Source organism: Mauremys reevesii, linkage group 1 (genome assembly GCF_016161935.1).
Source record: "Mauremys reevesii isolate NIE-2019 linkage group 1, ASM1616193v1, whole genome shotgun sequence".
Taxonomy (NCBI): Eukaryota; Metazoa; Chordata; order Testudines; family Geoemydidae; genus Mauremys; species Mauremys reevesii.
This window is the reverse complement of record NC_052623.1, coordinates 266635059-266657954: the sequence shown is the minus strand read 5'-3', so window position 1 is coordinate 266657954 and position 22896 is coordinate 266635059. Positions and strand designations below refer to the sequence as shown.

At 47.8% G+C, this 22896-nt stretch overlaps 1 protein-coding gene across 2 annotated transcripts in view; it reads right to left on the bottom strand.

The window, feature by feature from the left end:
- NCF4 (neutrophil cytosolic factor 4) overlaps window positions 1-22896 on the bottom strand; it is a 38911-nt gene that overhangs the window by 5283 nt on the left and 10732 nt on the right. The window contains exons 2-8 of one of the 2 annotated variants that reach the window (XM_039520996.1): window positions 11555-11735; window positions 9074-9158; window positions 7564-7717; window positions 7173-7243; window positions 6458-6585; window positions 5390-5447; window positions 1682-1780 (exon numbers count right to left, since the gene is read on the bottom strand). In XM_039520996.1, the coding sequence (XP_039376930.1) occupies window positions 1682-1780; window positions 5390-5447; window positions 6458-6585; window positions 7173-7243; window positions 7564-7717; window positions 9074-9158; window positions 11555-11586 (627 nt within the window). In that variant the 5' untranslated portion in view covers window positions 11587-11735. Of the gene's footprint in view, window positions 1-1681; window positions 1781-5389; window positions 5448-6457; window positions 6586-7172; window positions 7244-7563; window positions 7718-9073; window positions 9159-11554; window positions 11791-22896 lie in introns of both variants that reach the window. The other variant, XM_039520995.1, reaches the window with a different exon arrangement.

Genomic DNA, 22896 nt, shown 5'->3' with positions numbered 1-22896 from the left:
GGACCTAGGAGTCCTGGTTGATCGTAGGATGACTATGAGTAGGCAATGTGATGTGGAAAAGCTAATGCAGTCTTGGGATGCATTAGGCGAGGTATTTCTAGTAGAGATAAGGAGGTGCTAGTCCCGTTATATTGAGACCTCATTTGGAGTATTGTGTGCAGTTTTGGTCTCCCATGTTTAAGAAGGATGAATTCAAACTGGAACGGGTACAAAGAAGGGCCACTAGAATGATCCGAGGAATGGAAAGCCTGTCATATGAAAGGAGACTTGAGGAGCTCGGTTTGTTTTCCTAAACCAAAAGAAGGATAAGAGGAGATATGATTGCACTCTTTAAATATATCAGAGAGATAAATACCAGGGAAGGAGAGGAATTATTTCAGCTCAGTGCTAATGTGGACACGAGGACAAACGGATATAAATTGTCAGTCAGGAAATTTAGGCTTGAAATTAGACAAAGGTTTCTAACCATCAGAGGAGTGCAATTCTGGAACAGCCTACCGAGGGAAACAGTGGGGGCGAAGGACCTCCATGACTTTAAGATTAAGCTAGATAAGTTTATGGAGGGGATGGTATGATAGGATAACGGGTTTAGTCAATAGGTCAATAACATGCCACAATGGTAATTAGTACAAAGGGTCAATGATAGGATATTGTTAGCCTTTTTCCAGAGGGTCTGGCTTGAGAGTCTTGCCCGCATGCTCGGGGTTCAGCTGATCACCATATTTGGGGTTGGGAAGGAATTTTCTTCCAGGGTAGATTGGCTGTGGCCCTGGAGGTTTTTCGTCTTCCTCCAAAGCATGGGGCAGGGGTCACTTGCTGGTGGATTATCTGCTACTAGAAGTCTTTAAATCATGATTTCGAGCATTCAACAGCAGAGTCAAGGGAGAGAATTATTTCAGGAGTGGGTGGATCGGCTTATGTGGCCTGCATCTTGCAGGAGGTCAGACTAGATGATCATAATGGTCCCTTCTGATCTTGAATTCTATGATATGGGACCATGTCCAAGGCTTTCTGAAAGTCCAAGTACCCTATATCAACATAATGAGATGAGTGCAGTGGAAGTGACCTGATGTCGTACCTGTAACAGGAATATTGGATTGGGTGGTTGGCTACAGAAGGACTAGGGCAGTGTATGATATACAAACATCAGATACTTCCCCATGAAGGCTGTCCTCTTATGGAAAGCAGAGATACCATATCAGCAGATATCCTGCATGCTCCCGCAGCCCATTCTCATTACCTCCCCATAGTGTCCAAGTCCCCCCAAAACAGGGCGGTGCAGGTGGGGCTGAAGGGCAGCGTGTCACAAGTAATGCAAACACAGGCAACCACATCTGAACAAGAGTTTCCTTCTCTTTTCTGTGGCCTGTGTGTGTTCTACTCACCTCTACGTACGCTAGAGTGCACTATAAGCAAAGAGAGTACAAGTGAAACACAAGCGCCAGAGGAGAGGAAACCTAAAATCCAAACAAAGCCTAGAAAGGAAGGACCCTGGAATATGGAGATAGAAGTTTAATCCCAGATCCTCAAAATTATTTAGACTACTAATTTCCATTTAAATCACTGGAAGTCAGGAGTCTAAATACCTTTGAGGATCTGGGCCTTGGTCTCTCATGGACTAACGTCAGATGTACCCTGACAGCTCAGAAACTCTAGCAAGCCCCAGTAACCTCTGTCTCACCTCTAGCCAATCTTTGTTGATCCTGCTGAGTAGATAGATCAAGTCTCCCTTCTTGAAGTTCAACTCCAGTGTACTGGTTCCAAGAAAGTCAAACAGTGCCTGGGGGAAATAATAACCATTTCAGTGACAAATTCAGAGTTACAGAACTCATAGACTTTAAGGTCAGAAGGGACCATTATGATCATCTAGTCTGACCTTCTGCACAATGCAGGCCACAGAATCTCACCCATCCACTTCTATAACAAACCCCTAACCTATGTCTGAGTTATTGAAGTCCTCAAATTGTGGTTTGAAGACCTCAACTCTGCTTTCCTGCTTTCCCTGTCCAGCATATTCACAGGAAAAGGTTATTTCCCTGTAACTCATGTTCTTGGGAGTATATTGCCTAATAGATCCCTGCTATTGAGATGCACACTGAGAGCTGGAGCAATCAGGAAAGCAGGGAGAGTTGGAGCAGCATGCACTTCCCATCACAGATCCAAATGTTTGTGCAAGGTCATATAGAGAACTGGAGCCCCAAGCCCCTCAGATCCTTTCTGCTATTCAGAATAACAAATAAAGACTGAGAGCTCAGAAGATGGTGGTTCTCATAAAGAAGGACAGACACCGGAATCCCCTCTCGCTAGTGACTGATATAAATAGTTCTTTAAACAGGCTTTTATAAACTACATAAACTATAGTAACTATTAATGAAAAAAAGGGTACAGATGCAATGGAGAATGATTGATCCAAGAGCTGCTGTCTTCAGCAGCTGAAAAGGATCTCAAAGCAACTGAGCCCATAGTTTCTAATAGCCTTGCACTGAACATTCAGATCTTCCAGAGGGCAAAACCATGGCCCAAACAATTTCTGGTTTTGAGACAATTCCAAGCTGCTAATGCCTAGGGATGGAAGTGTGCATCCCCAGAGCAGGGTAGTTCAAAGGCAAAGTTTCGCTAGAATCCCTCTGTTCCAGAATACATTCTGGGTAAACCTTTCCATGGCATTTCCCCTTGGCTGCAGCCTCCTTTCCTTTGTGTAAGGGAACTGTTGTCCCCTTACTAAAACTCAGTGGGGGTGTTTTAGTTGGCTAGCTCCCAGTACCAAAAGAAAGGGGAAGGGTCGATGGGAAATCAGGACCCTGAGACTGACAGTGCTCAGGAACAATGGAGAGAGGCCGGTGTTCCAGGTCAGCCTGATTGACAGAGCGGGCAGGCTAATCAGGGAGTCAGGAAGCCAAGAGGCCCTGCAGGCCAGACTTGGAGAGGGATCGTAACCCCGATGGGGCGGGGGCAACGCTGGGAAGAAGGGTCCTGCCACCCAGAGCCTGAGAGCATGTGGGCACCGCCAGAGCAACTGTCCGACCTGCAGCATCCCTGCAGCACAGCCAGGGCCTGAGAAGGGGGCCTGGGACTTGTGAGGAAGAGACTGAACTTCCCTAACATTCCAGAGACGCTGGTTGTGATGTTCCCTGCCACAGAGCGGGGTGATGGGTTTTCCTTTAACCTTTCCCATTTTTCCTTATTTTTTTGAATTGATTGCTGGTTAATAAATTGTATTTGATTTGAACTGTATGTAATGATCAGTGGGTCAGGGAAGCATCCAGTGCAGAGAGAGCACCCCGGAGTGGGGACACCCTAGCCCCTGCTCTAATTGACCACAGCAAGGTTGGGGGTCAAGCCCCCCAGGAATCCTGGGCCCAGCCTTGTTGGGGTTATGAGAACTCTGGCACACAGGAGAGTGGAAGGGGAGCCCTCAAGGTCAGGCAGGGAGCGAGGACTCAGATCCTTTCGCTAGCCCACTTCACCAGGGTAGTGTGTAAGCCAGGAAAGTTCCCCACAATAGCGGGACCATTCCCCCACTTCCATAATATGCAGGGCCTCTTGACTGGGGGCATCTCCCTGTGCTGGGCCTGCTGCCCAGGGTCACCTCCTCGCTCTCCCCAGCTGCTCACTGCACTCGGCTCCGGACTGCTCCAGCTCCAGCTCCCTGGGCTGCTTCTCTGGCCCCTCTGGCTCTGGTTGCTGCAGCTCTGCTCCCAGTACAGGTCTTCTCTATGGGCTGTTTCTGTGACTCTGCTCCCAGCACTGACCTGCTCCCTGGGCTGCTTTTCTGGCCCCTCTGGCTGGCACAGCTCTGCTCCCAGCAGCTTAGCTCGGGCCCCTGCTCTCTCCTTAGCGCGGCCCCACTCTGTCTGACCCAGGCAATTCCAGCTCACATGGAGGACCAGACTCGCTCCCCAGGCCTCCTCACTCCCTGATTAATCTGCCCGCTCTGTCAATCAGGCTGACCTGGAGCATTGGCCTCTCTCTGTTGTTCCTGGGGACTGTCAGTCTCAGGGTCCTGATTTCCCATCAACCCTTCCCCTTTCTTTTGGTACTGGGAGCTAGCTGACCAGAACACCCCCACTGAGTTTTAGTAAGGGGACATCAGTCCCCTTACATTTGTCTTAGAGAAGCAAGAGGATACCAACATATTCCACCCTGGGGCCCCAAAAAAGAAGCTTAGTGTCTCTTCTAAGAAGGGCCTCCCAAACCAGCTTCAGAGTGCAAGTGTCTTGTGTCTTGACAGAGGGAAAAAACCACTTCAACTCAGGAAAACTCTGAGCCACCTCCGCTTGATCAAACAGGAAAGTGCAGGCTTCTAGCCGCATGCCCTGGAGAGACCCCACTTCCCGTTAGTGACAGAAAGGAATGCAGTCAGCCTTACAAATACCCAACGGGAGCTGGGGCTGAGGAAGGAGTGTCAACTCTTCTTTCCCAAAGCCAGGAAAGATTATTTTTAAATCAGCCGGAAACATCCAAATCGCCATCAAATGGCAGAGTCAAAATCTTGTATCAAACAAGTTTTCTACACAATTAAAGGGGAAGTGGGGGCAGGAACTTGCCATCCCCTTTGTTCTTCTCCTTCTTTTCCCTTTGCTCTTCCTATTTTCCATGTATCTTCCTAGATTTTGAGTGTACCTTTCCCAATGCCCAACTTTTCCCTAGGACTATTAGCTGTGTAAGTGTTCCCCCTTTCATGAGGTTTCAGTTTATTGAAACGCTCTTTTCCCCCAACCCCCTCTCTCCCCATGAAATGTCTTGTCTTATTCAGCCTTGTCCCATCTACTTTTATCTTCCGCGTTTTATCTCTCTTCCTCCTTTCCCCCACTCTTTCACATTCTCTCCCCACCCCTTTCCATTTGTAAGAGCTTCCCCTTCTCAGCTTAGGTCTTGAGGACTGGATTTTCCTCGCTCTTCCAGTCCTGGTGATGAGAATGCCGCAGGCCCTGATTCAGAGCATTTAAGCACATGCTTATCTTACAGCAAGCAATGGGACTTAAGTACATACTTCAGGCTAAGCGTGTGCTTAAGTGCTTTGCTGAATCAGAGTCTGTGGGTGACCCCCTCTAAATGCAGAAACGTTGGCAGTGAGTTCTCTATGTTCTGCCATTTCTGAGATTCAGCTCATATTGATCCTCCAATAAGACCCTCCTGTTATTCAGCTGAGAGGGGGATTCAGTCTCTATATATCTTCAGTCCTCTGCTTCACCCCATACTGGTCTCTCCTACCCTTTCCCTCTCCTGCACTGGAGTGAGAGGAATTTCCTATCTATGCTTATTCCATTTTCCCTCCTCCCCTAACACATGAACCTCTCCCAAGAACGGCACAGATGTAATAAGAGAGATCCCTGAGTGGAAAAGCAGCTTTGTTTACAACCTGCTACATGCTGCACAGGGTACCCACCTCAGCCCGTGGGGCTGCCATGCGGTCAAAACCCGGCGCCTGGTGTGCAATGCTTTTGCTGCAGAGGAAGGAGACAACGGGAAGGTAAACACCCCATCCTAGTGGTAAGAAAAGCAGCTGAATAGCACAGTCTTTGCTTCCTCACCCTCTAGGAGGCAGGTGATCCAAGTCACAAGTCACTTTACAAAGCACCAGAGTATCTGCACGACGTGCGAGTCAAGCAAATAGATGCGGACACAACTACATTAAGCCCAGGGTTCTCAGCTATGGTGTGTCGCAGCAGCAAACCCTCCCTGGCAAAGCCCTCTGCTGAGCACAGAGGGGAATTCAAACCGTGTACTCAGAATCTTAGACCTCCCTTACCAACCCTGCTCTGGAGGAATCCCTCCCTCCCGCTGCGCTGAGCGAGGAAGTCAGACTTGCCCTGGGGAGTCTGGGAGGCTAGTTAGTTCCCATGGAAAAATCTCAGCCTTAAGGATTGTATTAATTCAATCCAGGCCTTCACACACACATGCTGCTGGGTTGAGAGGGGAATTAATTCTCCTTTGTTCTATGCAGCACAGCTCTCCTGTAGGATCCCAGTGCTGCTCTGGAGGATAGGCCCCTGCTCAGGTGAGGCATGGGGACCAATTGAGTCTCCACATTCATTTAAGATCTGATCCAACTGCTGTTGAGGTCAATGGCAAAACTCCCATTGACTTCAGCAGTGCAGGATCAAGCCCCCAACCCTGGCCTGCCCACACCACACACAGCTCCCTACAGAGATCACTGGTACAGAGTCACTAGCGCAATGAGTGCGGCACCATTTTAAAACAGTGCTGATGGCCTTTCAGCATTTCCCTTGCCTTGGACAGAATGCAGCCTGAATACTGCAGGGTTTTTAGCTACTGGGGGTGGGAACAGTCCAGTTTATATGGCACAGACAAGCAGTAGGGCAGGACTTGACGGACTTATTTGGGGGACACACTGGGACTCCCCAATTCCCTCTCCCCAAAGGGTGCTGGAGACAAGGGGCTGGGCACCCTCCCTTCGAGCAGGCACCCAGGAGGAAACACATCAGAGGCTTACACTCGGCGAGTGCGTGGGCGAAGCCGCCGCAGCCCCTTCGGCACCTGCTCACAGTCAAACTCCGACTGGTAGAAAAACAGTCGTAGGTCTTCATCCATCAGCACCCAGCTGGGCAGGCAGAGCAGCTTCTGTGTCAGGGGAGACAAGGGAGCAGAGTAACAGCAGTGGGAGAGATCCGCCCTGTATGTTACCTGGGTAATGGAAACACCTCGCCAATCTACCGACACACAGAGGAGGTGCATCACTGTCAAAAATCCCCCTGCTAAGCGGGACAGGGTTGAGCAGCTTCTGGTTTTGCCTCTATTCACTGCTGGCCTTGGCCAATGTGTTGCCAGTGTGCCTGATTTACTCCAGGGACATTCACCCTCTTCCTGTCATCCCCCCACCCAGGAATCACAGCGATCCCTGTGGGGAGAGGGCAGAGCTGGGCAGTGGAAGGCTCCCCATTACTGCCTATCAGCCCATCAGCTGCTGCAGCACCCAGTCAACCACTCATTTAACACAGGGCCCATAATCAACCTGCACATGAAGGAGTTCTCTCCCCAGTGTTATGGCGCCTTGGGAAAGTAGGGTGTCCCAGGGTGAGCATCATAAAGAGAGCTAGGTACCCCCTGCTGGGGTGGACATAGCCATCCAAGATGATTTCAAATGGGACCTATCCAAAGCATTGACTCTGTATGCCCACAGCAACCTCAACTCTAAGTTGAAGCTTTACCTTCATGTAAATATTGAGGATAGGGATCCGGCTCTCTGCAATCTCCTTTTTCGCACCAACATAAACCTTTCCTGGAAAGCACAAAACCAACAAACCAGAAGAGTTACCAAAAAGAAAATAGGAAGGAAGCAACATGCCAGTAGCATCCAGGACAAGAAATACAGGAGAAAGGATTTCCAGCTTTCCACATGTCAGTGTCCCCTGCTGGAGGAGATCCCTCAGCCATTGCACCTGCACTGATCTCTACAACACCCATTGCTGGGAACTGGTTCTCACAGCCAGCACTCTGGCATCCTTCCCTACAATGAGCTCCACTAGGAGAAGCTTGGATTGGAATACCTACTAAGAATGTCTGGGAGCAGACACGGGGCTATGTTCGACAACAGCTTACCTGGCAACACAGGGAGGGTGAAGGCAAAGGTATTGCTTTTGTTCTCTGCCCCATATCTCTCCTCTAGCTTGCTATGCAGGGTGTAGAACTGGCGGTAGCGGCGGAAGATCAAGTATCTGCCACCTCCTTTTGTCTTCACCTCAATGACAAACACCTGAAGGAGAAGAGGGAGTGAGGGTCACATGCATACCTAATAAGATCTACAGAGTGCAAGTGAGGCACAGAGCAGATGCATATAGCCAGCCGTCCACTGTCTGGGCTGTTTTCTCAGGAGGCTGAAGTTGAAGGTAAGCCTTCTGTTAAGAACCTGGCATTTTGGGTGCTATAAAATAATAACCACGCCAGGCTGATTTTGCCTGTGTCCCCAGGTTTCCCATGGATCACGTCACTGTGACTGTTTCCTACCACACCATCAAGCGAACAGCAAACCTGGGAGGATTTGAGGCATTAGATAATGCTAACAATAATATTTTACTCTCCTATATTACCTTCCATCAGAGAGCAGGACACCACTTTATGACTGCCACTTGACAGATGAGGAAATTAATGCCCCAAGAGATTAAAGATAATATTTTCAAGCTTGGGTGCCTCGGATATCTTAAATCCACGTTTAGGCCCCTAATTTAAGGTCCTGGTTTTCAGAGGTCGCAAGCACCCATAACTCTCGCTGACTTCACGCGCACAAGTTTGAACATTCTGGCCTAGGAGCCTTGTCCATGGTCATGCAGCAAGTCAGTGGCAGAGTTAGAAACAGTGCCCAGATTTCCTGACTCCAGCTTCCCCTGCTCCAACCACCAGACAGTACTCCCGCCGATTTCCCAAACAGATTGGTTTGCTGTGATTAATGGACGGCCTGATTACCAAGCATTGAACCCTGTGCCAAGTGGCACCCAGACACTCCCAGGAGACTTAAGCAGATAGCAGCCAAGACTTATTGCAGCTGAGTCTAAACCCTGCAGTCCCTCAGTGAGAGATCGGTGGTCAATGCCTCTGGCAAGAGGAGCCTACCCAGCAGAGGGCACACTGAGCAGGCCTCATCCAGAGCTCACTCTTCGCACATCTCATGCCCCTCCTTCCTCCTTCCCTCCCATTCTCCTCCCTGGTGCTCCAGTGATTCACTGTCCAGATCTGACATCCTCTTCTGTGGAGGAGGGAGCTTCCTAATTTGCACGTGCCAAGATGGGCTATTCCCTGTCAGACTCTCTATCCCTCTATCCCCATTGAATCTCCTAAACAAGGCTATGGAAAGACTTAGGAAACAGGCAGTGTCAAAGAGCCCATCACTGCCAGGCCACACCCACAGGTACTTGGATTGTCAGAGTGCACCCGTGACAGACACCTCCCCATTCCAGAGGAAGGCAGGCCCCACCCAACAACATGGAGACCAGAAGGCTGTATAGGCAGCAGGCGACGCCTAGCGGCATCAGGCCAGGCAGGTTGCATCCTATTTCCCTGACCCAATGCTGAGCCAGTCACACCTGTGAGCACAAGGAGAGAGTCTCTCTCTTACATAGTAACTGGTGAAGCCGCGCTTCTCTTGGGCATCTGCAATGTTAGCGGAGACAGGCACCTCATTTGGAAGCTGGTCAAAGTCACTGAAAGAGAAATAAAGAGCTGGGTTACTACAGCTGGTGTTGGCCTTTGGCACAAGCGAACTAATGGCTCCATGTAAGCTCTTCAACTCCTGGGCTGGTCCTATCTCCCTCGCAGGCAGTAGAGCCAGGGTGGGGAGGCGACATCTTGCTGCCAGGCACCAGACAACAACAGAAGCAAGAAGGCAGCAACTCATGCCCCGATTTCTCTCTTTCTGGAAGCCTGGGGCCCCACAAACTGCAAGGACGAATGTATAGACCTCTGAGGTCTGATTTTCAGGGGCACTGAATACGTACAACTCCAACAGAAATCAGTGAGAGCTGTGGGTACGCCGTGAGTCTGAAAATCAGCCCCCATGCTCTAAGGTCCAGCCACACCAGCAGGGCTACACACCAAAGGGTCTGGCTTAGCGCACTTTTGCTGGCAGATAACATTGTCCCGGGGCACGTTCTTGACCATCCTACAGTGTCTAGAAAACTTGGTGTAAGGGGACTGTTGGCCTCTTTCTGAAACTTAGTGGGGTTTTTGGTTGGCCCTCTCCCAGGATCAAAAGAAAAGGGAAAGGCTGATGAGGAATCAAGACCCTGAGATTCACAGTCCTCAGGACCAATGGGGAGAGGCCAGTGCTCCAGGTCAGCCTGATTGATGAGGTAGGCAAGCCAATGAGAGAGTCAGGAGCATGGGGTCCCGTCCTTCTCAGTGTGAGCTGGAGCTGCCTGTCCAGAAGGGCAGAGCTAAGGAGAGAGCAGCAGCCAGAGCCTGAGAGGGGTTAGAGGAGCAATCCGGGGAGCTGAGCTGGAGGCAGAGCAGTTGCAGGGCTGGGGCTGGAGCTGAGGCAGAGTGGTGGCGCTGGAGCTGAGGCTGGAGCAGTCCAGAGCCGGGTGCAGTGAGCAGCTGGGGAGAGTGAGGGGGACCCAGGCAGCAGGCCCAGTGCAGGGAGAAACCCTCAGCCAAGAGGCTCTGCAGGCCAGACTTGAAGAGGGATCATAACCCTGACAAGGGGTGCTGATGCTGAGAAGAAGGGTCCTGCTGCCTAGAGCCTGAGTGCATGTGGCCACCACCAGAGCAAGTATCCAACCCGCAGCATCCCTGCAGCACAGCCTGAGCCTGAGGAGGGGCCTGGGACGTGTGAGGAACAGACTGAACTTCCCTGACATTCCAGAGACACTGGTTGTGATGTCCCCGTGCCACAGAGCAGGGTGACAGGTTTTTCTTTAACCGTTCCCAATTCTTACTAATTTTTTTTAATTGATTGCTGTTTAATAAATTGTATTTGCTTTGAACGATATGCAATGGTCAGTGGGTCAGGGAAGCGTCCAGAGCGGAAAGAGCACCCCAGAGTGGGGACACCCTAGCCCCCCATGAATCCTGGGCCCAGCCTTGTTGGGGTTACGAGGACTCTGCCACATGGGAGAGTGGAAGGGGAGCCCTTGAGGTCAGGCAGGCCTCTGGGTAAAGGGAGTGGGAGCGAGGACTCAGATCCTTCTGCTAGCTAAGTCCACCGGGATAATGTATAAGCCAGGAAAGTTCCTCACAATAGCGGGACCATTCCCCCGCTTACATTAGGATAATAATTATAGACCAGTCTGCCTTGGCCTACGGTGAGCACGGGCACCTATCTCACTTATGTCTGTATACACAATAAATAGTAATGGGCTCACAGGTCTGACCAGACCATTTTCACCTTCTTTTCAAGCCCTTCTCTGCCCAACCCCTTGATAAAAACAGAGAAGCGCAAATTCATTTGCCTCAGTCACATGCCACAATGTGAGAGCTCTCTGTGTGTTAATCCTGAAGTAAAAGTGCTGGAGAAGGAAGTGGAGGAGTAGTGGGAATGGGGAAAAGGTGGTTTCCAGTTCTAGCAAATGGAATATTTTCCCACTCAGCAAAGACTATGGAAGGGGGATCAGTTCACCTTTCCGCCATCAGACCCCAGAACAAGGGGCCTCTGGCGGTGGAGAGTCCACCCAGAAGGGCGTTATAGTGGTGGAAGTTGCCCACAATCCCTTGCTCTGCTGGAGTTACTCAGCACCACTCCAAACTTGGGAGGCGCCACCACTTGCTGTTAGAGCAGCCACGGGATGTGCGGATGCTGTCCCAGCCTGCCTTTGGGGTGGAGCCCCAGCTGCAGTTTAAAGTTACTCTCCCCTGGTGGAACTGCAGGGAGGACAAAGAGGCAAATACCTGCTGCCCTCCCTGGATGGGGAGCCTTCCATGGGGCCCCTGATAGCACCAGGGGGGCTATTCCTATTTAAAAACTGAGGGCTCCCACACGCACAAAGGAAGCCCAATGTTTTGGTGGCTGCAGCCACACCCAGGCAGTGTCTCTTCAAAGAGGCCTGTGTCCAAGCAAAAGGGAAGGAGCAGAGTGGTAACGCAGTGTGTCTGGGGAACTCACCTCTTGTCTCGCAGCTGACGGGGAAGAGACATCCTTTCAGCTCCTTGGGGTCCAGGTGAGCCACAGAAGGGACCAGCCCTTTCCCTCCTCTACTGAACTGGGAGCAAACAGGGTCCCACCTTTCTGGCTCTGTTAGTCTGGATGTACTGGGAACCCTCTGCAAGGCCTCAGGGATCTCACTCTGAATACATCAGTGTTAGCCTGTCATTTCCCGCCCCCACCAGATTGAGGAAGTGCTACTGAAAGAGAGCCCGTAAGCAGGGAAGCTTTGTGATTGCAGCATGTTTGGCGAAATTGCCCCCCCCCCCCCCCCGCCCCCGCCATGTTAGGGAAGTGAAAGGCAGACTGTCAAATGGGAACGATGAGCCTGACTCGTTACTGCCAGGTACCACACAGAAACTGCTGCCCCCGTGCAAAGGGACTGTCACAAGCTACCAGGCTGGTAGCGTTTCACACTGTCTTTGCACTGGTGTCCCTGCCTGCAGAGTGCAGAGCAGTGGAGAATCAGGCCCAGTAGAAACACCAGGGCAAGGCTGACTGGCATCGTGCAGAAATCTGGATCTCAGGGGCTGGCAAAAATCAGTTCATCTCCCCACCCCCCATTTGCCTCTCTGGGTAATGACACATGTCACCCAGAGAACACAGTTGGGCCTAGGTTTTGTGCGGCTCTGTGTGAAATAACCCATGAGGGGTCTGTCCAGCTCCCTGCCCACTGATGTCCAAACTCCCACACATCCCTGTATCCACAGCACCCCTCCTCCATGCCTCCCTCCCACTCAGGCTGTAGCAAATTTCTCACTTCTGAGAGATTTCAGAGTAGCAGCCGTGTTAGTCTGTATCCGCAAAAAGAACAGGAGTACTTGTGGCACCTTAAAGACTAACAAATTTATTGTAGCATGAGCTTTCGTGAGCTACAGAAGAAGTGAGCTGTAGCTCACGAAAGCTCATGCTACAATAAATTTGTTAGTCTTTAAGGTGCCACAAGTACTCCTGTTCTTTTCACTTCTGAGAGAGGCTCTGTGGCTCCTGGGGACTCTCTTATATGGCCAGGAGATGGAGCCAAAGTGCAGCTTTCCAAGCAGGGGTCAGAAGAGCTGTTATGAAATTCACCCCCTGCCACAGCCCTTGGGCACCAGACTCAAACGGGATCACGGAAGGGAACCAGCTGGGATGGGGCCCGGGATGATGGGTCGATGGGAGTGAGAAGTGGGACCCTTGAAAGGACAAGGATTAATGCAGCTGCATAGGCCTAAAGCAGCAATTGCTGCTGAGACTCCTAGTCACAAGGATTCCTGTCACCCAAAGAGGACCCTGCCTCCCCTACCACTGTGCACACAAGGTAATGACACGCCACCTGTAGCGGGGGGTTGGCAAAGCCTTAATGAGGAAAAGAGAAGGACGACAGTGTCATCTGCTAATGCTCCAGCAGCACTGCAGCATAACCTGGCCCTTCTCCGATCGAATAGCTTCCTCACACAACCTCTCTGCCTCCCTGTGCGCCTTGTTTTCTGTTTCAATCCTGGTCTCTCCTCTGCCTCCAAATTCAGTACAAATTTGGCTCCTTTTAATCCTCGTTGGGCCAACTGACAGAAAGTTTGGGGCTTGCATGGACCCAGCCAGCACGCTCCAGAGTGGAAACCTGCTTAAAACTGTTACAGTCAAGCTAGAATCTGCCTTGCAAAGAGAACTCTGCCCCTCCCCTGGATGCAGTTCCCAGAGATGAATGGGAAGCATCATTACAAGGAGTCTGAGCTGGACTTGTATTTTAGCAAGAAGAGGCTGATGGCTGCTGATCTCTGGGGATTGCAAAGAGAGACCCCCCGGGTTCTTTGCTGGTTGTCCCTGCAGTCCCCTCCCCTGTGCAGCTTGCATGAGCAGAGAGTACAATGGCTACAGGGAAGAGATGTTGCACATAAGTATCCCTCTGGACCTTCGTGCTCTGCTGTTTGCTCTGTTTTCTCTGCAAGCCCTGCTGCATGTGCAGTGCTCATGTAACCTGAGGAGGCAGACACAGTATTCCCTTCCCTTCCCCCGGGGTGCCTGTTAATGGAGCTTCCTAACTGCCATCCTCTTGCTTCCTCCTGATACCCAGAGGGAAATGAGGCCAGATCACCTTGAACAGAAGCCTTAGTCACAAGATCCAACCTGTGCTGGCTCAGGAAAAATTAAAGGGGAACCTAAGTTGGCAGTACATTGGGAAAGGAGACCCCAGGGCTGAGTGCAAAGGATTGGGAGTGGCACTAGTAGAGGGCATTCTCCATTGGATAGGGATGAGTGGGTTGGTGGGGTATTTCTGAGATCATTGGGCCTCATCTGCATGAACCATGTTCGACAAAACACATACAAGTTACATCTCATTCTCTCAAATGGCATGTAAGATAGACCAGAGATGCTACCCCAGGGGAACAAAGGAGCCTAAAGAGGGCATGATGTGGTACACATAGCTGTTCAGTTTTCACCTGTGCAATAGGGTGTTGCCTTCCAAGAAGAGGGATTACCCAATATAATCCCCTCCAGCCACAGTGTAAAAAAAGAAAAGCAAGTCAAGACTGCTCAAGGCTACTGTAATCTGCACCTTTACTATGCTGTCCGAGGCACTGCAGCCAATATCAGTGCTAGCCTGGAGTTCTTGGTAGACTCTGGGTATTTACAGGATGTATTGGTGGGTAATATAATCCAAGGTTCCCTTGTCATACTGACATCATACTGACCATACAGATGACAAGGAACCAGTATTCATTGGGATACATGCCACTTGATGTTCAGGTATATTGAACTGAATGTGGGAGCACTGTTTTCTTTACAAATTGGTCTCTGAATGGGTCGAATTTCTTTTCTGAATATGATCCCTGTTCATTTTACTCTGTTGCTGAACGTATTGACTCTTTATCTGATGACTGAATATAACAATAACCTGCTTTTCCAACACCATGTGCAGAGAGAAGCCAGCATTCCAGCACTCACCACCATGCTCGGCCAAAATAACATTGTACCTACCACACTATTAGACATAGTACATTGTGCTGGCAAGATACATGGATAGATGAATCATTTCGTATCAGCCTCGTCTGATTTACCTGAATTACTTTGGTTTTTTCCCTCTCTCCTGAGATTTGGAACTACGTTCCCATTAGCCATTCATCTGCCATGCTTGTACTATCTAGCTACTGATATCCCCAGCTCCAAGCCACTGTGCTACGTAATACCGTATTAAGATCTCTCACATCCAGCTAGGTATAGAAGATCTTTACAATTATTGTTTTTTATTTGATGACTGAATTATACCTCAGTGCATGTGCTGGTCAAAAGCTGCATCAGCCCATTAGTTACAATACTAAGTAGATGAGTTGATGTATTAACAGGTGGCTGCTTTGAAAGTTACTTCAGTAGAAGCTGCACCACATTCTGCCCACGACTGCTGGTCTGATGGGCTTTCACTGGTACAGAATCAGGCTATCCTTCTTGGAGATATGTTTCAAGGTTACCTGAAAGAGTCCATCAAGAAATCATAGATTCATGAATCATAAAGCCAGAAGGGACCACTGTGATCATCTAGTCTGACCTTCTGTATAACACCTTCCCTGAGTTAACTCCCATTTGAACTACAGCATATCTTTTAGAAAAACGTCCAATCTTGATTTAAAGATTTTTCCAGTGACTCCATGCTTTTGAAGCTGCTTTGTCTTTTTATGCTGCTCCACAAGAGACAAAGAGTTAATCAAGAGAGCTGAATGTTTCTGTCCTCCTCAAGTAACGTTTAATGGCTCCGTTCGCATCGGACAGTGAGTGCATGATCCTTTCCATGTTACATTTCATGCTGGGAGAAGAGGAAACATGAGGGACTACTGAATAATACTAAAGATGGAATTCTGCTTTGGATTGATACAGGGCACCATTTTCAAGATTGCTTTGCCAGGGTGCAGTGCAGCTAGTGGGAATTTGCAGAAAAGACCTGCAGTTTCTCTCAGGCTTCTGGCTAAGGTAATCACAACCCAAAAACACTACCTTGAACAAAAGAAAATCTCAGGGCCTGGTTCTGCCACCATTTCTCACACTGAGTTCAATGGTGCTATTTCCAGAGTGACACGCTAGTTGACATGAGTAAGGATGGCAGAATCATGTCCTAAAGAAATATTGTAGTGACCTTCAGTTCAAAAGGAGGAGTGGCAATGTCTTTTGAACACCAGACTGAGCCACTACCATGGAATCTGGGCTTTAGATGCATGACTGCTCATGGAAAACTACTGACTGAGGCAAAAGGTCCTACAGAGAAACCCCCAACAGAAGAGCCTTTAATAATGCTAAATGCAGAAGTTTGGCCCTTTAAGGTCCTAAGAATTAGAATTTTCTTAGGTAACATTAGGGAACTTTTAAAAATTCAGCTATCTGGCACATGAAGGAGGAAATACACCTATCAGCATACCATGAAAAGGTTCTTCACACACTGTAATGCTCATCACTGGTCGGTTATTTTTGAATGAATGAATGACTTGGATGAATATTGACTGAGGCAGATTACACTTGGGGCTTCAGGCTCAGCCTCTCACAATCAGTGCCTACAGGGACAGGTTGCTGAAATGGAGTAGACCAGCCCATGAGACAACAGTTTGTCCATGTGAGGAAGAAACCAGAGCATAGCTAGGGTCAACAGAGCCAGACAGGCAAAACAGCTTCTTTGCAATCTGAGGCTATGATAATCAGTTTATTTTCTCTCCCATTAGTCTTCTGAGCACCTGGGGAATGCAGATAAAAGGAGGAAAGGCCTAGAGAAGGCTGTGATTTGTAGCAACAGACACAATTTTACCTGTATAACCTGTCTATTATAGATTCTTGCTGTAGATTTGTCACACCCTAGTTTCTCCATGGCTCACCTTACTTCACCAATAGTCACAAAGAAATCAATGGCACTATTCATGGAATAAGACTCTACTGAGAATGAATAAGAGTCAGAGAATCAGGCCCCAGTGAAATATTTATAGATTGAGGCTGCACTTTCCAAGACCTATGCTAGAATAGTGGAGATAATCTGTTGTGAGGCTGAGTTCCCCAAATACCTGGGTTGCTTTGAGAAATAAGAGAACCATTTTCCCCCATTTCAAGAGGAGTAATCTTTCCCTTAGCAAGGCTATTCTGTCCCTCCTGAATTATTGAGGTTAGCCACCATCACAGCTCTGTCTGAACTGACTTGGACTGGATTCTGTAGAATCTGTAGCCTGAAATCTAATAGCACTGAGTGAATGGCTTTCATTTATAGCCGTCTGGTATAAAAGTGTTTGACTACTTTCCCTGTGCTGACATCTGGATCATATGGTCTCCTATCTGAGGAAAACAGCTCCTTTCGTTCCTGTGAAACCTCAAGGGAGATATGGATTCCTCTTTGACCTTGTTAAGGTCTCTTTGGTGACGAAGGCCTGCAAGACTTCTTACCATGACAGCAGGATGTTTTGCTTGATGAATGAGTTTGTAGCTTTTATGGCACTCAGAGGGGGACGAAGTCCCAAGGTAAAGCTGAGCGGGAAAGGCAGGGGCTCATGCAGCAGCTGCAGAACATTTAGCTTCTTTGTTGAGGTAGCTTACCAGTTCCAGAGCCAGGGCCAGCTCCAGGGGTTTTGCTGCCCCAAGCAGCCACAAAAAAAAAAAAAAGCCGCGATCGCGATCCGCGGCAATTCAGCGGGAGGTCCTTCACTCTGAGCGGGAGTGAGGGACCCTCCGCCGAATTGCCACTGAATACCTGAAAGTGCCGCCCCGCTCCGGAGTTGCCGCCCCAAGCACCTGCTTGATAAGCTGGTGCCTGGAGCCGGCCCTGTCCAGAGCAAAGGATGCAAAGGGGAAGGCCATGAGACAGGGCAGGTTGCTGAGTGGGCCCAGCAGTACTAGTGAGAATATCTGTGTGTGCTGTGGAGGTACCCTTGGTGACAGCAGAGCAAGGAGCTGCTAACACGAAAGGTTCACCTTAGTTAGGCCTGTCAAAATTTAGCAGGGGACCTGCCTACTGTATTAGGCTCTGGAGATGGCTGGGTTGTGAGCAGGAGAGCCAAGTCCATGCACATAGGAGCTTCAGAATCTGGCCACTGTAGACAGAGCAGTAGCTACACAGCTTCTTATTTTTCTCCAGGGATCTTCTTCAGAAACCCAGAGAGAGCTGTGCACCAGCAACTGCTCCTCACTAAGGAACAGCACAAACTGGTGTACACTAGCAACAGCGACCCCATCAGCCGGAGACTTTTCTTTCTTCTGATTCATTTGTTTATCTGTAAACACCTGAGGACCGAGGGAACACCCCCCGCCCTCCCTAGTATAAACAGCTGCTGTTCAGTGCAGAAACAGCTACACTTCTGGCTCACAGCTGAAAGAAACCCAACAGACCAACAAAAGAGCAAACTGAATTTTTCCACACTTCAAGAAGGTTTGGGGTCAAGGTTTGGGTGGTACTTTATTCAAATCAAAACACCCTGTCCCTAACCACTTAATTTAGATTATCTTTAGCTATCTTGTAAATGCCAGTTATACAAAGTACAAAGGTGCCTTATATAGGTATACCTTATTCTCCTTTCCGTATAAACCAGGGGTAGGCAACCTATGGCACGTGTGCCGAAGGTGGCACGCGAGCTGATTTTCAGTGGCACTCACACTGCCCGGGTCCTGGCCACCAGTCCGGGGGGCTTTGCATTTTAATTTAATTTTAAATGAAGCTTCTTAAACATTTTAAAAACCTTATTTACTTTACATACAACAATAGTTTAGTTATATATTATAGACTTATAGAAAGAGACCTTCTAAAAACATTAAAATGTATTACTGGCACACGAAACCTTAAATGAGAGTGAATAAATGAAGATTCGGCACAGCACTTCTGAAAGGTTGCCGACCCCTGGTATAAACACTTTTATACCAGTATAACTCTGTCTGCACTGAGGAGAGGGGATGTTGAATCACTCTCACAATATAGACAAAGCAGTACAACTTTTTGGTGCAGAAAAGTCCCCAGTTCACTAATTTTACAAAGCCTTATGGCTAATTTTCTCGTGTGGCCTACTCTATCAGCATTGTGCCCAGTATACACCTGTGACCTGCCTCACCTGCTGCCGCTTCATGGCTTCATCCTCTCTGCTAGAGAAAATAAAGTTGGTGAGTGAACTCACCCCAGTGACCCCACTCCCAGCTGCCAAACCTTCTGTTCCAAGTGTGGGGTGGAAGTTTGCCTGAGGCTCCCATAGCTTACTATGCAGAGGTCGACTTACTATCCAAAACCTAGGCTAGGCTTTGGTTAGAGCAGGGGACTGGGAGTCAGAGTGGATTTTGTTCCAAGTTTGCTACTGATTTGCTGTGTGATCTCTCTGCCTCAGCTTCCTCATCTGCAAAATGGACATAATAATCCCTCCCTCCCTGGGATGTAGTGAGGGTTAGTTACTGAATCTGGAGAAAGCTCTTTGTGAGAGTCAGGTAAAAGGTAATAGGGGAGTGCGAGTATCATCAGCTTGGCTTCAACTGCCAGTGGAAGTCATCCACGGCAACATGTTCAGGCTCAAAAAAATGGAAAAGCTTTGATGCTTTAAAAACATACCCTTACTGTGTCCTCTAAAATATCAGTGTTTGCAAGTGAATGACAACAAAGCTGAAGAACTGTTTCCTCTTCCCCCCAAAGGAGAATGCTGTTCTTGAGTTATAGACCATGGTAGATGAAGGGAGCTTATAGATCTTGAACCAACAAGAAGGGATGCCATTTTAGATTTGGTTGTGGGTGAGTAGTGAGGACCTCATAGAAGAAATGACTGTAGGGGACAACCTTGGTTCGAATGAACATGACCTAATTCAGTTCAAACTAAATGGAAGGATAAACAAAAATAGATCTGTGACTAGGGTTTTTTATTTCAAAAGGGCTAACTTTAAAAAATTAAGGAAATTAGTTAGGAAAGTGGATTGGACTGAAGAACTTGTAGATCTAAAGACAGAGAAGGCGTGGAATTACTTCAAGTCAAAGTTGCAAAAACTATCAGAAGTCTGCATCCCAAGAAAGGGAAAAAAATTCATAGGTAGGAGTTGTAGACCAAGCTGGATGAGCAAGCATCTCAGAGAGGTGATTAAGAAAAAAGCAGAAAGCCTACAAGGACTGCAAGATGGGAGGGATCATCAAGGAAAATTACCTTATTGAGGTCAGAACATGTAGGGATAAAGTGAGAAAAGCCAAAAGCCATTTAGACTTGGATCTTGCAAAGAGAATTAAAACCAATAGTAAAAGGTTCCATAGCCGTATAAATAAGAAGAAAACAAAGAAAGAAGAAGTGGGACAACTAAACACTGAGGATGGAATGGAGGTTAAGGATAATCTAGGCATGGCCCAATATCTAAACAAATACTTTGCCTCAGTCTTTAATGAGGCTAAGGAGGACCTTAAGGATAATGGTAGGACGACAAATGGGAATGAGGATACGGAGGTAGATATTGCAACATCCGAGGTAGAAGCCAAACTCGAACAGCTTAATGGGGCTAAATCGGGGTGCCCAAATAATCTTCATCCAAGAATATTAAAGGAACTGGCACATGAAATTGCAAGCACATTAGCAAGAATTTTTAAAGAATCTGTAAACTCAGGGGTTGTACCGTATGACTGGAGAATTGCTAACATAGTTTCTATTTTTTAAAAAGGAAAAAAAGTGATCTGGGTAACTACAGGCCTGTTAGTGTGACATCTGTAGTATGCAAGGTCTTGGAAAAAATTGTGAAGGAGAAAGTAGTTAAGGACATTGAGGTCAATGGTAATTGGGACAAAATACAATATAATTTTACAAAAGGTAGATCATGCCAAACCAACCTGATCTCCTTCTTTGAGAAGGTAACTGACTTTTTAGACAAAGGAAACGCAGTCGATCTCATTTATCTCAATTTCAGTAAGGCATTTGATATAGTTCCACATGGGGAATTATTAGCTAAATTGGAAAAGATGGGGATCAATATGAAAATTGAAAGGTTGATAAGGAACTGGTTAAAGGGGAGACTACGACAGGTCATACCGAAAGGTGAACTGTCAGGCTGGAGGGAGGTTACTAGTGGAGTTCCTCAGGGATCGGTTTTGGGACCAATCTTATTTAATCTTTTTATTACTGACCTTGGCACAAAAAGTGGGAATGTGCTAATAAAGTTTAGAGACTAACAAATTTATTTAAGCATAAGCTTTCGTGGGCTAAACCCCACTTCATCGGATGCCCACGAAAGCTTATGCTTAAATAAATTTGTTAGTCTCTAAGCTGCCACAAGTACTCCTCATTCTTTTTGCTGATACAGACTAACATGGCTACCACTCTGAAACATAATAAAGTTTGCGGATGACACGGAGCTGGGAGGTATTGCCAATACAGAGAAGGACTGGGATATCATACAGGAAGATCTGGATGACCTTGTAAACTGGAGTAAAAGTAATAGGATGAAATTCAATAGTGAAAAGTGCAAGGTCATGCATTTAGGGATTAATAACAAGAATTTTTGTTATAAGCTGGGGACGCATCAGTTGGAAGTAACAGAGGAGGAGAAGGACCTCAGAGTATTGGTTGATCACAGGATGACTATGAGTCGCCAATGTGATATGGCTGTGAAAAAAGCTAATTCAGTCTTGGGATGCATCAGGCAAAGTATTTCCAGTAGAGAGAAGGAGGTATTAGTACCGTTATACAAGGCACTGGTGAGACTTCATCTGGAATACTGTGTGCAGTTCTGGTCTCCCATGTTTAAGAAGGATCAATTCAAACTGGAACAGGTACAGAGAAGGGCTACTAGGATGATCTGAGAAATGGAAAACCTGTCTTATGAAAGGAGACTCAAAGATCTCGGCTTGTTTAGCCTAACCAAAAGAAGGCTGAGGGGAGATATGATGGCCCTCTATAAATATATCAGAGGGATAAATACCAGGGAGGGAAAGGAATTATTTAAACTAAGTAACAAAATGTGGACACAAGAACAAATGGATATAAACTGGCCATCAGGAAGTTTAGACTTGAAATTAGACGAAGGTTTCTAACCATCAGAGGAGTGAAGTTCTGGAACAGCCTTTCAGGGGGAGCAGTGGAGGCAAAAGACATATCTGCTTCAAGACTAAGTTTGATGAGTTTATGGAGGGGATGGTATGATGGGATAGCCTAATTTTGGCAATTAATTGGTCTTTGACTACTAGCGGTAAATATGCCCAATGGCTTGTGATGCGATGTTAGATGGGATGGGATCTGAGTTACTACAGAGAATTCTTTCTTGGGTGTCTGGCTGGTGAGTCTTGCCCACATGCTTAGGGTTTAGCTGATCGCCATATTTGGGGTCGGGAAGGAATTTTCCTCCAGGGCAGATTGGCAGAGGCCCTGGGAGTTTTTCGCCTTCCTCTGTAGCGTGGGGTATGGGTCATTTGCTGGAGGATTCGCTGCACCTTGAAGTCTTTAAACTATGATTTGAGGACTTCAATGGCTCAGACATAGGTTAGGGGTTTGTTACAGGAGTGAGTGGGTGAGATTCTGTGGCCTGCGTTGTGCAGGAGGTCGGATTAGACCAGGGGTCGGCAACCTTTCAGAAGTGCTGTGCCGAGTCTTCATTTATTCACTCTAATTTAAGGTTTCGTGTGCCAGTCATACATTTTAACATTTTTAGAAGGTCTCTTTCTATAAGTCTATAATATATAACTAAACTACTGTTGTATATAAAGTAAATAAGGTTTTAAAAATGTTTTAAAAGCTTCTTTTAAAATTAAACTAAAATGCAGAGCCCCCTGGACCGGTGGCCAGGACCCGGATAGTGTGAGTGCCACTGAAAATCAGCTTGTGTGCCGCCTTTGGCACGCGTGCCATAGGTTGCCTACCCCTGGATTAGACGATCATAATGGTCCCTTCTGACCTTAAAGTCAATGATTCTATGAGATCTGCTGGAATGCAGAATGCAAGTGGGGAGAAGAAATAAAAACAGGTCTCTTTGCCTGAAAGATATCTAGTCTAGCAACTCATCGCCTGGACCTGGGTAGTGCCAGTGCTTTGAACCCGACAGAAATGTGGCAAGACTCTGAATATTGTGTGAATCTATACACACACACGGGTCCCTGGGCAACTGGAGCACATGTATATCTGTGCCTCTGGACAATCCACAGCTGCATACAGATGCCCCTGAAGAATTCTCTTTCACACACAAAGGTTTCAGGGCAATTTTCAACACTGGCATCCCAAGGCTTTTACTCTTTTTAAGATGTGAGGATGAAGCCAGAATAATTCCTCAACCCATGACATTTTCTGAATGAGACATCTGCGGCTGGCATAGTATCTGAAGAACCCAGCCCCTGAGTGGCTGCCAGTCTCTGCCTGGGTGCCCTCACCCCT